Source organism: Nipponia nippon, unplaced genomic scaffold (assembly GCF_047370975.1).
Source record: "Nipponia nippon isolate SJK-2023a ecotype South Korea unplaced genomic scaffold, ASM4737097v1 scaffold_2, whole genome shotgun sequence".
Taxonomy (NCBI): domain Eukaryota; kingdom Metazoa; phylum Chordata; class Aves; order Pelecaniformes; family Threskiornithidae; genus Nipponia; species Nipponia nippon.
In genome coordinates this window covers 17,256,835-17,280,557 of record NW_028262336.1, presented here as the reverse complement: position 1 = coordinate 17,280,557, position 23,723 = coordinate 17,256,835, and the positions used below count along the sequence as shown (strand labels likewise).

The 23,723-nt window shown below is 40.9% G+C and overlaps 1 protein-coding gene across 2 annotated transcripts; it reads right to left on the bottom strand.

Annotated features, from left to right (window-relative positions):
• Positions 1 to 3,293: 3,293 nt before the first annotated feature.
• Positions 3,294 to 16,567, bottom strand: POU1F1 (POU class 1 homeobox 1). 2 transcript variants are annotated; one of them, XM_009467688.1, is made up of 7 exons: positions 16,426 to 16,567; positions 14,410 to 14,415; positions 13,534 to 13,599; positions 11,252 to 11,497; positions 9,289 to 9,453; positions 7,789 to 7,849; positions 3,294 to 3,507 (listed from the first exon to the last, which is right to left on the bottom strand). In XM_009467688.1, exons 1-7 carry the CDS (start codon positions 16,565 to 16,567, stop codon positions 3,294 to 3,296), a joined length of 900 nt encoding a protein of 299 aa, XP_009465963.1. The 2 variants fall into 2 exon arrangements, with proteins under 2 accessions (XP_009465963.1, XP_009465962.1); XM_009467687.1 differs by lacking the exon at positions 14,410 to 14,415 and having other exon boundaries at positions 13,534 to 13,683.
• Between the last annotated feature and the right edge of the window lie 7,156 nt (positions 16,568 to 23,723).

Genomic DNA, 23,723 nt, shown 5'->3' with positions numbered 1-23,723 from the left:
TGTCTATATAAATAAACTTCTGGCACCCACATTTTTTAGTAGAGGAGTTCCACAGATCTAATCACCACCACGTTAAGAGCCACCGCTTTTGTTTTTTCTTAAGCTTCTTTCCAGCTTCACGTGTTTGCTCCTAGTTCTTACATGAGGCAAGATGGTGAACAGCCCGCCTCCATCCAGCCTTTCAATACAGCTCGTAATTCAGTAGGCCTCTATAGCATTCACTGCACACCCATTAAATCTAGAAGAGATACAGTAGCTTGAACAGTTATTCTCTTACCTTTGATCGTCAGCTTTGCCTGTACGGGAGCCTTTTCTAGGTCTGTTGTATCCTTCAGAAGAGGGGGACAGAAGGCTACACAGTACTTTGGAGACCAGTGAACCGCATATTTACACGTCAGAATGTCTTGTTTTGTCCTCTGTTCTAGTTTTAACATCCTACCTAATGTTACCATGGGAAAAGTAAGAGCAAGAAAAAACCCCACAAACATCTCAAAGAAAAATAGTGCAGCCCATGTTAGTCAAATCGCCAACTAAACTCTTACTTGGAGGTTTGTAAAGCTGCCCCTCAGAAGTCTTATCTAGGGGTTTTTCCCCAATCAAGAGTGATTGATGGCAATTACCCAGTAAGTTGTTCCTACAGAAAAAAAAAAAAAATTGCCACTTTCTCCAAGTCTAATGGCTGCAGCTGCAGCACATTAAATTGATTTCATCCAGCTTTTTTTCTTTAAACAATTCTGCTCTAATTTGTTAGTAATTTCTGTAGCAACAGCTAGATGTGTTTAAATAATGGCTGCTTCCTCCACTTAGCCTTTTGTCATTCTTTTGCAAGAAAATAGCATTATAAGTCACCTTTCATTTTATTTTGCGATGCTTCTGCAATTAGCCTTCACTTGCGAGACTTTTTGTAAGACTAGAAATCACAATGTTCTGGTAAGTCTGCTCTTGAATTAACTATTATAGCATGCTAAAATGAATAAGCACGTCAGCATGATACACAATTGAAAAAGTAAAATGTTACCAAACAGAGCTACAAACCATTACCTGGAATACCAAATGTATAAGAATACTTTATTGAAGGGGTGGGGTGGGGGTGTTGGAAAGTACAGGCTTATAGCATTTCTAGGAAGCCTTTTATAATTAAGAAAATAACTTAGAATATAAATAAATTTTATATATATCAGATAGTTTCAACATACATAACATTAGATCACATAGCATCAAAGGCACACAAATGCATGCCACCACCTTCATCGTGTGCTGATGATCTCAACTGTGTTTATCTCTCATCCTTTTGGACAGGTCATGATCTGTCGATACGCACGTGGTGGATAAAGGCTAAGGCTTGGTCTTCCTCTGCTGTAGTGGGTGAGCTATGCTAGTGATGAGAACAACCTGAAGAGAGTACATAGCCCAATTTCTCCCCTTTGAATTATTAAATTGAAGGTTTCTTCTAAAATAAGGGGTTATAGCAATGCATTCATCCATAAAAATGTATTTTTTTAAATCTAGGAGCCTAGTTTCCATAGCTGAATATTCCTGTGGTCACTGTAATGAGTATCAGAGATAATTTAATGTACTCTAGAGAGAGAGCACTTAACTTGTACACACTGCTTCTAAGCGGTCTTGAACATTAAACTCCTTTTGCTTTCTGTGGGCCTATTATCTAGACATTTTCTAAATCATCAGGTCTGTTTTATGGAAAAATAAAATGTATCTGGCCATTACTAGCATGTACTCAATTAATTTTGGTCCTGGGAATACAGTCAAAAATACATACATGGTAATGGGCTATTCTAATAACAATGAGCAGGGCTGATGAGATGGCTGGATAATCTGTCCCTGGTGAGTACTACAGTCATTAATTCAGTTTCTCGGTGCCTGGCTTTCTGAGAGGTGGAGCTCTTACACTGTTTTTTTTTTCCCCGATTATCTCTCTAGGCTAGAGGATGACAAATAAGGGATTATTTTCAATTAGCGGGGTGTAAGAGAGCAGGAATGTGCAGTGCAAGAAATGCTTTGTATGGACACTTAGAGCGCAAGGGCCTTCTTTTTTTAGCCTAACACGCTATCTCTGGTGTAAGTATGTCCACACATGGATTTAATCAGAAAAACATACAATGCAGAGAAAGCCCAAAGTAATAAAACCCCTGATAATTCTCTAGTTTTTTTCTCCCTCAAGTCACAAAGTCTTAAGGTAAGGTAAATTGTATCCCAATTTTTATAGCTAAGCCTATCCAAATCAAACTTTAAGGCATCAAATTAATTAGCAAGAATTACCTTTGAGAACAAGCATAAAAACAGTCACTTCTACCTAGCACCCATTTAAGGCAGTCAAGTGGTAGGCGGAGACAGAGCACACAAGTAGGAACAGCGTTGACACCTCCATACTGGTAAGCTTAGTCTACCCTAAATAATAACAGCAATCATGGCACTTTTCTAATAGCTTTGTCCTGAACTTACACAAGGAGTTTACCTGAAATGATTCACTCAGAGGTGTACAGCTTTTGTGAGTGGGTAGCTGAGTTTGAGCTGTCCTTTGGAAAGGCAGGTCTTCAGCTAGCGTTCTTCTACCTGGCTCCCAAGTCTAGTGGCAGTCCTGCAAGGTCCCATGGGGGTATCCCATCCTTGGCCGTAACTAGACATTCAGCAGCGTCACCACTGCTTGTTTAAGGTCGCTTATTCACCTTCTCTTCTTTGAAGTTCTAATTTCTCACTGATGTTCAGTGTTCACCGCTGGAGATGGGACCCTGCCACGTGCCCCATGGCTTACAATCTCGCAAAGGTTAGCGCAGTTAGCTGGTTAGCTTGGGAGGGTGGTAAAGCACATGCATGGACATGCAGAGGCAAGATACTTTCAATACTACAGCTGCTGATACCAAGCTTTGTAACTTTTCTTCACACACAACGCAAAGGCTTTATTTCCTGGTGCTTAGGGTACCTACATGGGGTTCTCCGTTAATCATTAAATGTACCGCAGAGGCAAGAAAGACACAGCACAGGGAAAGTGCAAGTGCTTGGGTAACACGGAAAGCATTTCTAGTTGAATAATGCATAACAGGTTCCTTGCAGTTAAGCAGAGACCTCCAACTCTTTAAATATATGCAGTAGCATTTAATTTGTTGCCAACACTTTACCTTAAAATTGGGTCTTCCACAACACACTACATCTGAAGCTGGCTAGCTTGTAAGAGAAACAAGGGGTTTACTGATTTTTTTTTTTTTTTTTTAAGAACATAGTATTTACAAGATTTACAAAAAGCAAAAGAGAAATCCACATCTATACATGGAAAAGCTTTACCGGCATTCGTGATGCTCCTTGATAATAGAACTAAAGGCGTTCTGATGTAAACTTGTCTTCACTCTTTTTTCCCTTTGTCTTCTGTTGCAAAACCAAACTCTCACAACTTCTTTCTCAAGATTGAGCCCCTCAGCCATCCTCATAATTTCCTGAGAAGAAGGCTTACTTTGTTCTCCAAAGTGCCTCTCTAGGGCTTCTTTGGCAGCGATGCTGGATAAAGGGATAAAATTTCACCTTTAAAAACTTTTCTGACACATTCAGGCTTTCACCGCTAGCTCAGGAGGAGGGTTAAGTAAGAACACCAAAGGTAGTGACTTGGTTTGCTTTCCTCTTTTTCTACATAAAGGAAACCCACGGGACTTAAAGTACACTGTAGTTCTTTGCTGACACGAACAGCATCACATCACGCAGAATTTCAGCACCGAGTAATTTACAGGCAAAACTAGCATCGAGTTTGGTGCAATTTCAGTGGTAACCATGAAATATTTACGCTTCTTGATGTTCTCTAGGAGATACAGCTACTAACTAGACACGAATGGGATCACAGGAATTGGAAGAAGCCTGACCCATTCTGCCCCAGTCACAGCAGTGTTGTAGGGGTTCATCAAGTGCACATTACTGGGGTTACCTGGTTGTATCAAATCATTTGGGTTTACAAAGGGGAAGAGCTCCATCGTTTACAATTTGGGAAATGTTGTACGTTGTATCAAGTTCTGCATCTCATTTTGTTACAGGGAGGGCACTAGAGTATTTCTAAGAATCACAGAGATTATAGCAAGCTGTTCTAGCAATCATCCCATTTTCTAGAAGTCTGCCTTAATCTATTCCTCAGAGTCAGCAGTGACCAAAGTTGAGCGGTTCAATGAACAAAATAAGTTAAGATTACTGTCTTTTCTTATTGTCAGATAGAATATGCTTCCCATTTGTGTTACATATTCTCAGAAAACACAGAGTATCTGCGACATGCTTGTGTGCCACCAGGACACATCCAGACTAGCTTCAGCAATAGCTGTAATTTCTTTGGACACAAGAGGGCACTTCATGCATTATTCTGGAAATGCGGTGTTGGTATTTTTGTTATAGAAAGGTACAAAGTATCTGCTGGAGTTCTAATTCTTTCATTACTTCATCTGTAATGTGTTGTTGGTCTTTCATTTACAGGTCAATTTTACAATATTTACTAATGTTACCAAAACTACCTAATTAACAGCATGGTGTTCTGCACACACAGAAGTATAGAAACATCATTATTTTTGACTAACAGCTTCTTAGGCTTTGATCGAAGTATAAAATAAAATAAAATAAAATAGCTTCCACAAATTCAAATTAAGTAGTTTTTGCTCAGGGTATGACTAACCTAATTTAGTTTGTAGGACTTTTGTTTGACCTCTAGTTTGCCTTCAAACATCCATTAAGAATTGCTAAGAGTAAGGTTGCAGTTCAGATAAAGTCCATCTCCCCGATTAATTTCAGGTCTTCAAACTGAGGTCCTATATGCCTTCAAAGGAACAATTAATATTTTCTTACTATATGGGATTTGGTCCTGAACTTCCCCTCAATTATCTGTGCCCTTGACAACCTGCCATATTTGATACTCCCAGTGCAGTGGGGTTAGATGTAAAAGCACGAATAATTTAAAAATGCTTAATATAAGGACTGATTTTCTCAATAGCTGTTAAAAAACAACACCAAAACCCACAATGTTAGATGAACAGTCTTCAGTATGTTCCTCTAGCCAGGGGAAAATAGTTAGGACAGAGATGCTCCCAACTCAAAGCTCTCATGCAGGCCATACTGCATAAACTGGGCAAGGTCTTGGCACTGCCACTCAAGTCCTTACTGGCTTGTAGAGAACCTGAGAGGAGAAACTGGCCTCCCAAGAGTAAAGCTTCACCCCTTGTGAGGTGCTGTGATGAGCAAATGAGCTATGAAGCATCTCCCATCCCAAATTCTCTCCTAACTAAGCAGCATCCCCCTCAGAGGAATACTTAATTCAAAAGTCACATCTTCTTTTTATTTCTTATATCAAAGGCAATATAACTGATGAGATGCATCCCAGAGTCCTGAGGGAACGGGCTAATGTAGTTGCCAAGCCACTCTCCACGATATCTGAAAAGTCACAGCAGTCAGGTGAAGTTCCCAATGACTGGAAAAAGGGAAACATTGCACCCGGACCCTGGGAACTACCGACCTGTCAGCCTCACCTCTGTGCCTGGGAAGATCACAGAATGGATCCTCCTAGAAGCTATGCTAAGGCACATGGAGGACAGGGAGGTGATTCGAGACAGCCAGCATGGCTTCACCAAGGGCAAGTCCTGCCTGACCAGCCTAGTGGCCTTCTATGATGGAGTGACTACATGAGTGGACAAGGCAAGAGCTATGGATGCTGTTTATCTGGACTTCTGTAAGGCCTTTGACACGGTCTCCCACAACATCCTTCTCTCTAAATTGGCGAGAGATAGATTTGAAGGATGGACTGTTTGGTGGATGAAGAATCGATTGGATGGTCACATCCAGAGGGTAGTGGTCCACAGCTCAACGTCCAGATGGAGATCGGTGACGAGTGGTGTCCTTCAGGGGTCTGTATTGGGACCAGTACTGTTAAATATCTTCATCAATGACATAGTGGGATCGAGTGCATTCTCAGCAAGTTTGCCGATGACACCAAGCTGACTGGTGTGGTTGACACACTTGAGGGACAAGATGCCATCCAGAGGGACCTGGACAAGCTCAAGAAGTGGGCCCATATGAACCTCATGAGGTTCAACAAGGCCAAGTGCAAGGTCCTGCATCTGGGTCAGGGCAACCCCCAGTATCAATATAGGATGGGGGATGAAGGGATTGAGAGCAGCCCTGAGGAGAAGAACTTGGGAGTACTGGGGGACAAAAAGCTGGACAGGAGTCAGCAATGTGCACTTGCAGCCCAGAAAGCCAAACACATCCTGGGCTGCATCAGAAGAATAGTGGTCAGCAGGTCAAGGGAGGTGATTCTGCCCCTCTGCTCTGCTCTGGTGAGACCCCACCTGGAGTACTGCGTCCAGCTCTGGAGTTCTCAGCACAGGAAAAATATGGACCTGTTGGAGCAGATCCAGAGGAGGGCTGCAAAAATGATCAGAGGGCTGGAGCACCTCTCCTATGAAGAAAGGCTGAGAGAGTTGGGGTTGTTCAGCCTGGAGACAAGAAGGCTCTGGGGAGACCTTACTGTGGCCTTTCAGTACTTAAAGGAGACTTATATGAAAGATGGGGACAGACTTTTTAGTATGGCCTGTTGCAATAGGACAAGGGGTGATGGTTTTAAAGTAAAAGGGTAAATTTAGACTAGATATAAGGAAGAAATTTTTTACAATGAGGGTGGTGAAACACTGGAACAAGTTGCCTAGAGAGGTGGTAGATGCCCCATCCCTGGAAACATTCAAGGTCAGGTTGGACGGGGCTCTGAGCCACCTGATCTGGTTGTAGATGTCCCTGCTCATTGCGGGGGGGGTTGGACTAGGTGACCTTTAAAGGCCCCTTCCAACAAACTATTCTATGATTCTATGACTCAAAAAACACGTCTCAAGTTGGATGTGAGAGGAGAAGGTACATGTTGTGGCTGTGGGACAACAGAGCAGCCTACATCTCCAGGAGGTGGCACTGCACATCGGGAATGATCCCTGTTCAAAGAATAGGCACTTCACTGTAATGGGTAGGGCCCAACGGCACCGGAGTTGTGCCCAGAGGCAGCCAAATTCCCTTCCTGTAGAAGAATGCTACAGTTCCTTGGAGGCCCCCTGAGTGAATTCTTCTTCACCAAAGGTTATAAGAGTCTGGGATATCTAAAGGAGAAGCAAATACCCCACGTTCTCATTTTGCCTATTTGGTAATTGGTTTTGTAATACGATTTACCAGCCTACTTGATTTCCATACGGAGTTGAGGCTAGATAGATGGTAGATGTTGGCCACCAGAGATGTGAGAAACAGGAGGAGGTTCCCAGAACAACTCCCTTTTTTTCCCTTCAGCTCATTAAATTGTTTCTTTGGGAACTCCAAAGAATCCAGTAACAGAGGATAGGGACAGGGATGCAATGTTATGTGTACAAGCTTGACCTCAAACTTCCCAGACCTCAATTCTCTGTCAAAATAATGCAATTTATTTTGGTATAATGTAGAACCTCCCAAAATGAAAACAAGGGTGCTCTGATACCTTATTCACTATGTAGATATCATAAAATTGGGGCAGAATTGGAATAAAATATTTTTTCATATTTAAGTGTGTTGACTTATGTTGGAAAAAAGTCTTTAATTGGGAAAAGTAGTATATTTGGAGCAAATTGGGGTTTTGGAGGGTTATGCTGTTGTTTTTCACTGGAATGTTTCAAAACAGTGAAACATTTTGAAACACTAGCTATAGAGATTCATTAATAGAAAATAACACTTTGATTTTGAACTCAAGAAAAAGAAGCATCTTAGCCAAAGTGGTTTCTAACATGTAACACCCTAAATATTTATTACCTTATGGTGGTTCTGCGCTTCCTCTTCCTCTCATTCACTCCAACTTTTTCATTGTATAAAGCTGTATTAAAAACAAAACAAAACCTGGCAGTTACCTTCCACAAAGAATGGAAAACAAGCACAATCATCTCCAGGAAAAAAAGTCCCTTTCTTTGAAGACAGAAGAAAGCATAACAGATAACGCCGCTGAATAAGAACAGCAGCATACATAGGAGCACTTCTTTCTTTAAGGTAGTTGGTCATTGTTTTACCTCCAGTGGTTATAAGAAAGATGGTGTGCCACCAGTAAAGCTGCAAACAGCGCTGGCTCTGTGCCTACGTACTTGTGGAGCCATACTTCAGCCCCCTCCTTTGACATACCTTCTTCCTCCTACCCTGCGGGATACCGTCTAGGCAGTTGAAGTCCATTCCCACACCGCTTGGCTACCTCACCTTCTTTCTTCAGAAATACAGCCTTTGCCCTCAACCCCATTTATTCATTTGCCTCTTCCACACCACTTTCTGATGGACAAGTCCCCCCTTGCTTCTCAGAGGCCGCTGCCTGCAGGCATGATCTTACCCTCCAGCTCAAGCGGTCAGCAGCTGCTACCCACCACAACCCCCTCACAAGCGATTCTTGTGATGTGCCGGCCACATCAGGAGAGCCTCTGGTTTCTAGTGCAGTTACAGGGGAAGGAAGCTTTCTACATTTGGTTCAAAGGAAGCTGAACTGTATGGCAGAAGCAGCTGTTTAACAGCCTTTCCTACTGTTGAATACAATGGCAAATCCAAAAAGCAGCATTAAGATCATCTCTTTCTTCCCATGCTAGGTGAGTGCTGCACAGTGGTAGTCCCGGCTTTCACTGTCACCTCCAAGCATACTGCGCAATTCATCCAGCTGAAAAGGCTGTTCTTTAAGGCAAACCATTTCCTTTAAATCAACCAATCTGTTCTAAAGTACACTTTGCCCAGTGAACCCCATGACTCTTCCTGCAACTGGAAAGTAATTGGGCAAAAGGAAGGGAATCCTCTAGCAGCAAAAAGATTGCATCAAAAACTTCTATGCCATGCTATTCTTCTTCAGGGCTTAAAGACCACTGCCTCAGCTGAACTCAAATCCTTTCCCCCATGGCCACATCTCACATGCCAGAGGCTGGAAGGAAGAGTCCTTTGCTAGTGAAGAATCCCTGTATGCTGCTAAATGGGCTATCCTGCAGATCCTAATAACAGCTCTGACCTATGCTACAGGAGTGGAGCTAGTTTGCTGGGATGGGACTGAGAGAGATTACTTCCAGTAGGCCAAGTGATGTTTCTGCTACTCTGTACCCTCCATGTGTTTCAGTTTGCCCCTCCTTGCTCACCCAAAAAAGATAACCAAAATTTGATATAAGCACAGCCTTAGTATTTAAAGCTGGTAAAACAAAAACTTTAGTCTATAGAAGACACGTACTACTCCTTTAACATATATATAGGATTCTGGTTTAAATGCAAATCAATATTTATAGGATTTTAATTCTCTACCTCCTACTTGTTCTGCTTCCTCCAGCCACTTGGACAGTATTGATTTCAGTTTGCATGCGTTCTTGAAACTCAGCTGCAAGTTTTCAAACCGGCAAATAGTAGTTTGGCTGAATTCAGAGCCGTGTACAGCAGCCAGTGCTTCTCCAACGTTGGTTTGTGTATAACCTGTCAAAAATGAAGAGGAAAAAAGTCACTTTGGAGCTTTCTGGAAAGGGTTACTTTCCTTGAGACGTTTAGCCCTTCACTGCTGACTCTTATGAACAGTGTGTGCCTGCAGTGTCTTCAGGATGGGCTTTCCGCAGAGGTCTCTGTGGCTGACTCTGAGCTCTCCTCAGAGAGTGTTCAGTCTCCTCTTGGTTTCAGTGGACTTTTACACTCCAAGATTAGGGATTTGAGGAGGATCCAGACACCCCATATCTTTATTTCTATAGATGGTGCAATGGCAATAAGCTAATCCCTGGCAGCACTGCTGGTCTCCTGTTATTTTTTGCAACTAAGTGATCAGAGAAATGCTGCAGTTTCCATGCAGACACTGACTTTGTAACAGCAGCTCCCCACTCAGTGCTCTAAATGTGTACCTGCCATGTTGAAGGGTCTGGCTCATCATCCTCCCTTTCTGCCTCTGCACCAGAACAGGCAGGATCTCTTTAGATGCTGAATGTCTCACGAGGCAGCTTTTTACCTCCATTTTGATTGCACTACCTCTGTCTCTCTCAGTCTCAGACCCACAGCCCGTATTAACTCTGTCTTCCCTTGTAAAGCTCAGCCTCAGATTAGTTTTCCTGTGCAAATTGCTTTTTTCCCATCAGAGCATTAAGCCCAGTCTTACAAGCTCTGTGTCATTTGTTTGCATCAGAGGAAGTTTTGTTCCCTCACAAATTCAGTATGAAGATGCAGTAATAATTACAGTGATTAATAGCATGGGGCCTAGCAAACCTTTCTGTTGCTGTGGCTGACATTAAATACATGATATACAGCAAAACTGACTAAGTTGCAAATACTATTATAAATCCTAAATTTGTGTTTCAGTCCTTATTTTAACACTGCAAATGGAACACACTAGCTTTCTAGCTGTTAAGATAATGCATAGATACCTGTAATAACCTTATAATTTGTTTACATTTATAAAGCTAGAAGGATGCCCTATTTTGTAATGATACAATGTAATGTTATAAGCAATAACTTCAAAATTGCAACGCTTCATTCGGAGTACCCGATATTCGTAAGTGGGCTGAATCTGCAGTACTGGATGTTATTTTTTTTCAGTACAGTTCAAACAAGGGTGAGACAGGCTTCTACTTTGCAATGTACCTCTATCTCCTACAGGTGAGAAAGACAGGGCTGAGTCCACCTTTGTCCTCAGCTAAGATTGTCCAGTGAAAGACAAGCACCACTGGAGACCCTCTAATGCGATCCATCTCGCATCAGCCGCAGTAGTTATCAGACAGCATCAAAGATATCAGTTGCTGCTGTACCTGTGTCTTGGCACAAGAAAATAAACGAGGAAGAGAAGCTTCCTACTGGTATGAAAGAATTGCCATGGATGTCACCCATCTTGCATACTGAAATGACATTGCGCCATTAGATGAAGCACTTCATAGGGAAGAGGATGGATATGAGAGGTTAGAGCGTGTGCTGCCCTAAGTTGCAGAAAATTTGGGGCTCTGCAAAATAACACACTTGCTACTGAATATAATTTAATGAACAGCAATAATTTTCTCTGCACTTAAGACAAATAATTTAAGGGCAGGAAAATTTAAAGTCACTTTCTGCATACTAAGTTGCAAAAAGCTGAAGTTCATTAATTCTGTGCAAGTCTTCTAGGAATGGAGAAAGTTTGGCAGTGCAAAGCAGGATTAGTTATGATTAGACAATTGCAGAGGCTAGACCATAAAACATTCAGAAATAATTGGGCTTTCACTGGAATTTTTCAGCCTTTTGTTCATGGACATAAAGCACGTACCCAGCTTAATTCTCCGCAGCTTAAATTCATTAGCAAATTTCTCCAGTTCCCTGATTTCAGGAGAGTCCATGTCGACAGGCTCTTCGACAGACTTGCTTTTTCTGCGGAACTCCTGCTTGAAGTCTGTGGCAGCGGGATTGTCTGTGAGGAGGGACTGGTGCATGGGCGTGAAGCCATGGCCCAGGGCACAGGAGCTGGCGCTCAGGGCATGCTCCGGGAATTTATAAAGGCAAGGGGTCAGGCTACCTGAGCAACACCAAAAAGAAAACTCAGTACAGTTATTCTCTACTGCTACACAATAAAACATGCCTTCATCATCTCATAATCCATGTCTGTAATATTTATTATATAACATATGCAAAAGTATCCAAGAGTGAGGATCACCTAGGAGATACGGTCTCTCTCTGGTCCCAATACAAGAAAACCAACCAACAGCCACTTTAACAGGCCACAACCATCCTACTTCTTATCAAACATGATGCACTTAAATAAGATGGTAAACGGTCCGAATTTAAACAAATAGCAATCCAAGGCCTCAGCTGGAATTAAGTGGCACAACAAGATTGATGGATCTATGTCATTTTGAGCCACCTAAAATGTGCCAGTCCATTTTCTGGTACAAAGAATATTTCCATGTAAATACCATTTGATGCTCAGACAATACTACCTTGGTTTAACTTCAGCATAAAATTTGTTTGAGGAAAGTACACAGGTAAGAGCTCAAAGAGAAAAAAATAATAAAAAAACCCAAAACAACAAAACCCAGAACACATTCAGAATGATCGTTCTAGCTTAAAAAGAAATTGCTAAAGGACAAAACAAAACTATCTCATGATACCTTTTGTTCACAATTATCAGACTTAACAAGGAGATTCAGTTAAAAGTAATGGCTGTTTTTTCACTAGATATTGCACATAGAGCTAAAGAGTCTCTGACCTGAAGGGGAAAAAAAAAACTGGAGAAATATTAACACTCTTCAGTCTATCTGGAGCAGCCAGTAAATTCCAGGTTCTGAGGACATCCTTCCCAATTTTCTAAATTACACAAAACTTTGTAGCAGAACTCAGAGCTTCGTTAACCTCCCACCCCTTCCTCTATTTACTTTTCTTATCTTCACTGCCCCGACTGCTCTCACCAGCACTGGAGGATCTAACCCCATAGGAATACTTTATATGCTTCACAAAGGATAACTGCAAAAGAGGATTTTTCTCAAAAAATAAAGGAAAAGACTAAAAAAAACAAGAAGGACTTGCTTTGCAAGGTGCTGACACCGTTTACCACATTGGGATGTGGCATGCTGCACGTCTGTAAGATGCGACTCTGGGAGAGACTTGCTGAGAGCATCTCTGGAGTTGCAGGTTTGATGCCTAAAATGTAAGGGTGAAAAAAAGAAAGGAGAAAAATGAAGATGCATTTATTTTGGAATGAAACACAATGAACTTCTGAGCAATACCTTTTGTTTGGTACCTATGTACTTTTCCCGGGGATCTGAACAATGCCAGGAACGATTGCAACAGACATTAATGGACAATTAAATAGGAGCATTTGGACATTTGCACACAGTGAAGGCAGTCTATTCACCATCCATAAAAAGTCCCTATACAGGTGCATTCATCTATGCTGACTTACTGTAATATTTCCTTCATCTTAAATGAAATAAAATGCTGAGTTTGATTTTGGAGTAGCTCTGAGTCACGATTACTTCCTGGGAGTTCTGTTCATTTGGTTTATTGCATTATTTCATTGACTGCTACTTGAACTTGCATAGAATAACAGCTCTTTCTTATTCAGCCTGGGACATGGAAAACTGAGCAGGATACTAGCATACGCTCCTAGCATACATTCATGAGTGTAAAAATCCACGATCATCTGTATGATCTGCCTGCTGAATTCAGCTATCCTTCCATTATGCCACTGTTTTATTTTATAGCTCCAGTCAGGGCTCCATCACCCCAAGTACTGGTAATACACAGGTATATGGGGTACGTCACTCCTGGTCCCTCAAAATGTGACGATCACCAGGGGAAGTGGACATAGGTGAGCAAAAAGAGCAGCACTGTCCCAGTCTTGTAGAGAGAAATAAGACACAAGAGTGATTTGCTGAGAGATGCAGAGATTCGGGGAAACTCTGGGCACTGACCTCTAATTTCTTAACCCTTTTTCTAGTGCCTTAACCCCAGTCCTGTCTTCTTTAAGCAACTATCTTGAATCAGTCCCTCTAAAGGAAAACTGACGAAAATCAACATGCTAATAGCTCATCCAGTTGAGGGTATGTCTCTTACCTGCCATCACCCCATAGGTAGATGGTTGATTTCCATAATGACAGGAAGGCACAGAGTAATGAAGGCCTGCCAAAGTGTTTCCCCCAGTCGTCATGGCAAAGCAGATACGGGAGCATATAGGAGTTTGGATCAAAGACAAAACAGATGGGACTGGTAAGAAAATGTGTGAGGATTCAAGACACAGCCCTTAAGTTCAGAAGCAGACTTGTATGTAGTTTTTGTGTGCATTCAGTAAGCATTTAACTCTGGGCCATAACCATCAGGTTAACACTGCTGGAAGTCCAGACACTTGGCCAGGTCACAACAGATGAGACTGCCAGTATAAATAGTGAGATACCCTCTGAGCCAAGACCTGAAATTGTCATGCTGTGGTCTCAATGTGTTATTTTTAGTCTAATCTATGGGCATAACCCAGTTTACATATACTGCTGAGCAAAGGAAGCAATGAACTCTCCAGGAGGAGACCAGTTCCTCTCCCCGACCAACTTCCACACACATTTAATTCAATCTTACATTAAAAACGTGCCCTGTGTTCCCAGAAAATTGATTGGCTTCACTGTCGTGCAAACCCCACAGTGAACACAGGCATCAAGGAAGGCAACGTTTTATGCGTACCTAAGACCTGGGGTTCCAAAAGCAGCAGTTTGGGACATTTGCTTTGAGGCATCCAGAAGTCACATTTTCTTAAGTGCCAAGCCACTAAAAACATTTCAGAGTGCTTTGGATGTGTGGTAGGGAAACAAGACGATAGACTCTGAGCTCTTCTAAAAAGTTAGGCCTAAATCAACATTTTCCATCATCAGTACCAACAAACACACAATTAATTTATCTCCAGTGTTTTCACAGGGGTGTTTCAGATCTGTGCTCAGTAATCACCAGTGCCTGAAGAATGAGACAATTTTTTTACTGAATGCAAAATGGGAGATATGGCTGTTTCTCATGCATAAGTAGGTGCAGAAATGCATATACTGTCCCCTCTAACAACTGCTATAAAGTATAATATTAAAAATTCATGTTCATGAACATTCAGATACGAAAGACTGCACTTCAGAGCACACATTCCAGTTGTTCAATACAATATAATTAATTAGGGATTAGAATTTGTGTTTTTTACAACTGTAATTATAACAGTAAAATGTCCTGTTTAGATACATTTATACAGATATAAAATCTACTAAAACAGGCATGCTTATACTAGTATAAATGCACCCCAAATAAAGATTGCATTAATAATACTAATGTATTTAGAGCAATGCAACTTTTCTGTTAAGATAAGATCTAAGTGTTTGCTGGTGTTTTTTTCTTCTATTATTTAATAATCCATAGACTATAATTTTTATGCATAAAAATAGCATTTTCAACTTGCTAATAAGGATCTAAAATTAAATAGTGAGGATAATGTTATTTAAATTAAATAATAACAATTAAAGTATTGAGGATACTGCAGAACATCAGCTGTATGACATGGTATAGTATTCAAACAGAAGTATATTCACCTCTTTTTTGTGATGCAGAATTGTCACATGCATTTAAAAAATTTTGACATTTAATGTAAGTCATTATTCAAAATCCTTTCACATCTATTTTGTGCACAAATCCTCCTTAGATGCTTTCACCAGAATGGCATTGTTTAGCACAATTTCTGAATCCACATATGAAGTTTGTAAACCTTTACTCCTTATAGTTAGCATCCTTTGTCACTGCTTCTATTCTCACAGCGTCATCTGCTAGATGTGATCCTGCAAACAAAATTCCCACTGACTACAGTGGTATTTGTTCCTAGGTGGTAACTACAAAATATCAAACCCCAAATCTGAAGCAGATGAGCAAAGACTTTTGTCTGGCTGTCACCATATACTTCTTATTATGAATCAGATAAATTTAGAAAATACTACTCTGATACAGATACACAAATTTGGCCTCATACAAAATTTAAATTCTCCTATTCCCTACTACCACTGCTAACCAACAGCCGTATTAGGATATTTTGAGCCTCCTGCTTAATGTATAAGATCCTGTTATCTATCATCAGTGCTCAGTTTTCATCGCTTACATGTTTTTTTCTTATTATTAAAATGTTTTATTACCCATGCATTTCAAAAGAAGGCTAGTTTCTTGTTAAGACTCCAAATAAAATTCTCACCTTAATGCAATTTCAAATAAATCAAAACTATTTCTTTTTCTGTTCCTGAAAGCTTTCCATCAACAATTCCTGTATTCCAGAATCCCACTTCTGCAGGTTTAAGGCTGCAAGAAAACTCTCTTTCTCTCTCTGTCTCTCTCTCGGATAGTTCAGTGATTACATAGTCCTAGTATTTAAATACAATTAATTGGATTATATAAACACACAAAATTCAAAAATATTGATGAGACTTCTGCCACCAATTTTGAACATCCCACTTAAATCTTAGTCTTGATTCTGTGTGCAATATGCTTTGTAAAGCAATGTTTTTCTTTCTTGAAAGCTTCCCCAAATAATATTTAGACCTGACCTGTTTTAAATACATTTCCTATTTAAAGTAGTTTATATTATTTTAAAGTGCGGTTACATAATAAACTTTCAATTAATTTACATGACACTTGTCATTGAAGACTATATAGCCATAACAGTGACAGTGTTTGAACCTGTTCTAAGTTAATGCATTGGTAGCATACTTGAGCCTAATCTTGTAACAAACTAAGAGAAAGTTACAAATTTAGCTAAAACACAAACATTTGGGGTGTTCCTGATTCACTTATCATGCAGAGTTTTGTGAAAATGCTTCTGCTTTAATGACTATCTGACATAGCACTGATACCAAACACTAAATATTGCAGAACTTGATGAACACGTATCATCCAAAAGCATTACAAACGAGAGTTACTGAGAGCAAGATTATTTTTAAAAAGTACCTGTAGACACAACATTGGTGGCATGGTTAGAAACCGGCAGGCACTCTGCGGCGCTGTGATGCATTATCAGAGGCAGAGAGGGAGAAGAGTCAGAATTCAAGGGTACAAAGGTGTCAGATGAAGCAAACGCTTGGCAAGTCATACCCTCCAACAGGCAAAAGCGCTACTTGCCCCTATTTTCTAATAGAACGGATCCTGCGCGATTAACGGCAGCTCAAACTCTATTCCAGGCTTTTTGCCTGCATATACATATACAGGAGGGCTCTAGAGCATGGGGAGGTCGTGTGCAGGTATTTATACCACTAGGAAATCCCTTTATCCATTTTAATGTTCTTTTCCCAGCAATATTGCTATACTGCTATAGAGCCTCCTTCCTTCCCACACAAACACAATACGTGTCCAATTAATGGCGGGTAAAGAAGAGGGAAACCAGAGACATGATTTGACAGATATTTTCAATTAGGTCTTTTGTGAAGAACAATGACCAGAAAAAAAATCTAAACGTATCGTCTCCAAAGTCGGTAGCAATGAGACAGGTACGTTTAATACTAAGCAGGTTTCCACAGTTAACACCTGCCCCTAAAATCTCATCCGGGCAATTTTCTGGAAGGCAACCTGTCTGAGAGCTCAATCGAAAGTTTGCAAAAGTCAGGAACATATAGAAAAATAATCTAAATTAACCTGATTCCCAGCAGTTGCATAGTGATCATTTGTCTTAACATACACTAATATAAATCAGAGATGTGTAATATGGAGCAGCTGTATCCAGGAGGAAGTTTCTGAACAGATAGCTTTATATAAGCACAAAGTGCTAAATGTTTACCTAAGAAAAACTCTTGAAAGAGCCCGTAGTGTCACATAAAACTCATTCACAGTTCCTATTACTAATTTATACTACCGCAGCATCTACAGTCTCATCCAGAAGGTCCTGGTCTTTATTGTACTACACACTAAGTAAAACCAGGATCTTTTCTCAAAAAATTTACAAACTGATTTGTTGGCATGAGATTGGAATTACTTTGGAGCAGTAAAGAACATACAAGTTACCCTAAAAATGATGGAAATTACTGCAGTACACCATAGTCACATATTCTATGTATGTGCCATAAATTTTAAAGGAAAAAATGACACAGAAGGTCTATTTCTTTTTTTTTTTTTTTACTTTTTAGGAGGTAAAATGTATTGATGTGGAAGGGATTTTTTGTGGTCTGTTTTTTGGGTTTTTGAGGTCGGAGTTTTTTTGGTTTTTTGTCCTGCCTATGGGGTCGGGGCAGTCCCACACAAATACAGGCTGGGCAGACAATGGATTGAGAGCAGCCCTGAGGAGAAGGACTTGGGGGTGTTGGTTGATGAGAAACTTAACATGACCCAGCAATGTGTGCCTGGAGCCCAGAAAGCCAGCTGTATCCTGGGCTGCATCAAAAGAAGTGTGACCAGCAGGTTGAGGGAGGCGATTCTGCTCCTCTACTCCACTCTTGTGAGACCCCACCTGAAGTACTGCATCCAGCTCTGGGGTGGCCAACATAAGAAGGACATGGACCTGTTGGAGCAAGTCCAGGGGACGGCCATGAAGATGATCAGAGGGCTGGAGCACCCTTCCTATGAAGACAGGCTGAAAGAATTGGGGTTGTTCAGCCTGGAAAAGAGAAGGCTCCAGGAAGATCTTATAGCAGCCATCCAGTACCTGAAGGGGACCTACAAGAAAGCTGGAGAGGGACTTTTTACAATGGGATGTAGTGATAGGACAAGGGGCAATGGCTTTAAACTGAAAGAGGGTAGATTTAGATCAGATATAAGGAAGAAATGCTTCACTGCGAGGGTGATGAGGCAATGGAACAGGTTGCCCAGAGAAGCTGTGGATGCCCCATCCCTGGAAGTGTTCAAGGCCAGGCTGGATGGGGCTTTGAGCAATCTGGTCTAGTGGAAGGTGTGAAGGCGGTGTGAAGGTGTGAAGGTGGTGAATCCCACGGCAGGGGGATTGGAACTAGATGATCTTTAAGGTCCATTCCAACCCAAACCATTTTATGATTCTATGATATGGGAGCAATCGTACATGTTATTGTGTCATTTTTCATGGATTATTGCAGAAAAGTGGGGTTATATCGAGCTATTCTGTAGAATCCTTGATATTATCTGTAAATCTGTTTTGGGGAAGGCTGTGTCTGAGGTTGTTGAAAAATTTCAGAATTACTGCATATGGCAAATTGCCCACGTGCTTCAATAGTGGTGAGACTCTACACTCATAACTACTATCTATATGTGCACTTTCATGTTGCAAAATATACAAAAACTTTAAAATAATCATTGTAATATTATGGAAGATGCTGTCATCAAATGAACTGCCTTCCGTATGACTTTGCGCTTGGCCCAATATATATTAATGTCCGTAGATTCATGAGTATGCTGACTAGCAAGTGAGAACCAGGTCTTAAACTCTAGCATTTCATTCAGCTAAGGGTATATTTGGAACCCATACAATTCTCAGATCAGAGCATGGCACTGAAGGAAACCAGAAGTCAACAACGATGACATTGTTTTATAACACCCTACAGACTATAGAGTTCTCAAATGGTATATCCTTCTATGACACAAATAATTTTGTTAGCTCCAATGGCAGATGTGTAACTTGGCCAGAGTACTATGCATAAACTGTTACTCAAATGAGTGGAAATTCAACAATTATTTTAAACATTTTCACCTCCGGTGACCTTTTCTCCCTCAGGGAGGAGCATGATACATCCACAAGGAGCTTCAGTCCACCTGCCTACTGGGGTTGTGAAGCCATGGGAGAAAATGAAACACTAGGAATAACTTTACAGCCTTGTCCTTTACAATTCTTTTTTCTCAAATCCCAACAGGTAATATTTTTACTGCAAACTCATAGCTAGATGCAAAGAAGTTGTAGCCTGTCCCCAAGTACAAGATGGAGCGCTCTTCCAGATTTTCATTTCTTCCTGACGTCAGGAGACTTGCCTAACTTTGCCCAGGTGCTCAAGCTTTCCAGACCTATACAGTTCATTAGAGGAGGTAGTAGTAGGTTCACGAAGGGGTGCTCACCCGCAGAAGCTGGGACTGAGACTGGGAAAGTATGTGCAGCCAGTGACCACGAGGCATTGAACTTTTCCTCAGAGTACAGTAAAAAACTGTTTTGTGACACCACCCCAGACACCACCTCAAATGACTTTTTCATGCCGCTGCTATTTAGTATTGTGCTTCATACTGCTGAATGACTTGGATTTTTATTTTTGTGGGTGCCACATAACCTACTTCTCACTACAGGTAACAACTTCACTATTTTTCTTTTTGTTTTGGTTATTACTGAGTTTTTAGTTGCATTTAGTTTAAAATAAAGTTATTTGGTGGCATTTTTGAGGATTCTGAATAGCTAGACTCTGTTACCAATACTAGGTATTTGGCAAATTTCACGTTCATCGGGTAGAATAATAGAGCTCATTTCTAAGAAGAGTAGCACCTCTCCTAAAGCTTTGTTACAACCCTCTGTGGATACCGTGCTAAGTCTGTTATTACTTCTGTTCTGCCAAAAAGAATCCTTTGGTGGTGGAGCCCTGTCTTGCCAGCCACACTCAACTGTTTGGCTGGGCTTCAGATTGATTGTTGTACCCAAAGTTACCCTATGGCTCTGTATATTGTAATTTCATGGTCAGTTTTAACACTCTGCCTTACAGCAGAAGGATTTTGCTGATATTTGCTCTTCTTATCTTCAAATCCTATCTAGATCTGCAGTAATAGATACTCTTCTGCTTGTTTAGGGAGGTCCTGGGGCCATATGGACCTGAGAATCGCCTCCTTACTGCCATGCTGAACATCTCAGGAACCTGTGCCAGGTCTGTGCCCAAGGATACTCCATTCTGGCCATGAGAACATGCTAATCATAAGCAAAAAGGATGATACAGTGCTCCTTTCCTGTGTCAAGAAGCAATCAGACTTTAGGACTGGAGAAGTCAGGTTGAACTAGCAGCAGTTTCTCTCCTCTGACTACACTCACAGAAGACCCAAGTTGTTCCAGGCTGGTAGACCACAAATGGGAGACCTGGAGTGATGGGGCTTTTTTTGGTTTGCTGGTTGTTTTTTAAAAAAGAAAAAAAAATATTAATCTTACAGGACTGTAAAAGCTACCCAAGGTCCTTTTTTTCCTCCTCAAAAATCAACAAGATGTGCTGGCTTATCTACAGCTTTAGAGCAGAAATACTCCCCCTTACTTCATCATATGACCTATATCTGTCCTCCCTCCAAACTGCATTCTTTGGCCAGATCTTAAAAGGAAAGACAGGTCTGTACTAATTATGTACTAATAAATTCCAATCACCATCTGAATCTCAACACCAAGCATCCCAAGTTTGGACAGCTTATGGAAACCAAATAGATGTGTCCTTTTCTGGTGAGAGAGTGCTTTATGATTAAGAAAGGCTTCACTGGACATAATCAAGTGGGCCAAGTAATATACATGGAAGTCATTATCAGCCAGAGCGCCCTCTGTTCCTTATTTCTGAACTGTATTCTGATAGCTAAAAATGAAAGTGTAGCAGTTCAGCTGAGGGTTTCTGCCAGCAATTTCAGACCTGCTGCCATTGACTGAAAGAGATTGTCCTTTCCCTACACTTACAACTGCTCTCAAAAATTCAGTGGGGGTTTTCTGCCCTGAGACACAGATCCCATTATCCAATTGGACGGTGATATGTTGTTGGTACATGTCACAGTAAAGCTCATCTGCCCCTTCCTGAATCCTCAGTTGAAAATGGCCTTCCAAATGGATATTACTTCTATAAGGAGGACTAGGAAAAATTAAGATTTTAATGACTGAGCCTCTTTTTACAATGCCCATTAGGGGATAATGCTGAGCTCACTTTAGTTTCTTCCCTTAAGTTATCTCCAATTTTTACTTCACATCAGGAGACTGATTCTTTTCCCCCTAAAACTGTTCTAATTGAATCCCAAAATACCGAAGAGACCCTTCAAAAAACCTTTTGAGTTTTTGTTTAGACAGAATTAAGCTATTTGTTTTTGTAGCAAAAAGATCCCTTCACCTGGTTTTCGCAGCTCAGAGAGCCTCTCATTGTAGGCTCTCAGGACTGGCTGTGAGACAGCCAGGGAAAGCACCATCATTTTGCTCCACAGGAGCACAGCATCTCTGTTCCCAAGAGATGATCCCATGGTGATCAACAACATGGACTTTACTCCTCACTTTTGCAAAGCACTACATAATTGCAAAGGAAACCAGGCACAATGTAGGTCTTGGCAGCATCATGCATTCATGGATCTCAAAGACCTTCTTCTAGATAAGTTGCAAATATAAGGCTTGTTCAAATGAAAAGCTTGCAGAGATGGAAGTCTCTACAAGCATAATCATTATGAAACTCCTAAGACTGAAACATATCCCACCCAAATAATCTCCCACATGTACATTTGCACTCTGGAGAGGGTGTGTGTGTACATACATATATATATACACCCACACTCCCCTATGTATCTCTCTCTCCCAATAATGCATCTCAGAGAACCTCTGGTTCCTTTAGGAGGAAGCTTCCCTTTTGCCTTTACTGCACATGGGGGATCTTTAACTCTTTCTATTTCTAATACGACTACAATTTGCATCCTGTCACCCCTGTAAGCTTTTGCACAATGTACTTCTATGTAAAAATTCTTCTGTCACAGGTTTCATTTTTATGCAGAATACCTAACTTCCCTGGTTTTAATTCCATAACTTCATGATTAGGTTTTATTGAGTCGGGTAAAAACTATAAAATAAACAGAAAGGAAACAGAAAACTACCTTTGCCTTGTTTCTATTTTGCCAGTAACAGTCTTTTGCAGATACATGATAAAACACGTCGAGCATTCTCCAACTGCATTCCAGATTTCCAAAGAGCCCCAGCTCTACTGCGGTTTTCAGTTGTATCATTCCTCCGTGTAAGGTATTTTCTTAAATTATCTTACTCCTGGCACACTCTGCACTGCTCAGCAATCACGCAAAGCTGAGGAGTCTGTCATAACTGTTCCACATGAAACATCCAAGCTCTGCCTGCTTAATGCTGTGTAACAGCAGCATCTGCAAAGCATAGTGGAGGCCATTGCATGTGCACACGGACTCTAAAAGATCCTTATCGGAACAGCAAGTGTTCTTCTCTCCCTGTGTCAACCCAGTAGCACACTTGGGCCTTAGCCCTCAGGCAGAAATACTCTATCACTGCTGCATAGGCTACATCAGAATGCTGGTCTGTGAAGCCCACAGTAACAGTGAGAGTAGCCCCAGCTTTCCTCAAATACAGATGCTTGGGCTGCTCCTCAGTATCCCAAGTGTACTTTATTTTTCAAGGACTTGTCTTCACAGAGTGAGTGGTCCCAATGGTAGGTGGTATCAATAGGAGCTGGAAGTACTGAGCATCACAAAAAGGCAAGGCTGAGAGAGATTTCAGTAAGTCTCAGAATGTAAGCATCAAATATGCCAATATTATTACACAAACCAGTGACCTGGCTAGAAACAAGCACCAGTGTTATAAATGCAGATGCTGTGTCATTTTTGCAAGGTTTTAATATTTTCAGTAGTTCACAACTGCTCCAAATATCTGTGTGTTTACACAATTCTTCCCCTTATTTTTACTAGCCAGAAAGATTTTTAACTGAAATTACTATGCTCCTGTTGTTATTGAAATACTAAAAAGACAGAGGGATATCATAGATTTATGGTTTACTTCCCACACTGTAAATGAAAGACATCTCTCATTACATTACACTGAGCACAGGGGAAAAAAAAAATCTTCTTTCTTAGGTAAGACATAAATTGACTAAGTATCAGTGTACGCCATGGATAGTTTCATCCACAAACGATGGGGAGGGAAGGAGGATTAAACATATTCAAGGAAGACACTTTCCCAGGGACCAGCACAATGTAATACACTTTTAAAAACCTATAGAAGGCTTATCCAGTCTTGCTGCCAACGTCTGGTTCACTGGAGTCTGAGTAAAAAACATGTGTAATTGCATTAGAGCAAACAATAGCCTTAAAGCCCGATTTAGACCAAGTGGAACTACTTGATAAGACCAAAAAGAACGTAAGATTATTTGTTTCTCTGAGCCACCTGTCTTTAACGTTAGATCATCTCTGCAGAAAATAGCCCCTGAACGTACAGCACAGACATGATCTGTTATCTGCAAGGAAAGGTGTTGTTCCCACGGCTCTCAAAGAACAACCTGAGCCTTGTCAGCAGCTCCCCATACAAGGAGCATCATAAAATATGTTTAAACTTATAGATAAGATTTACAAACTTAAATAACACAGAT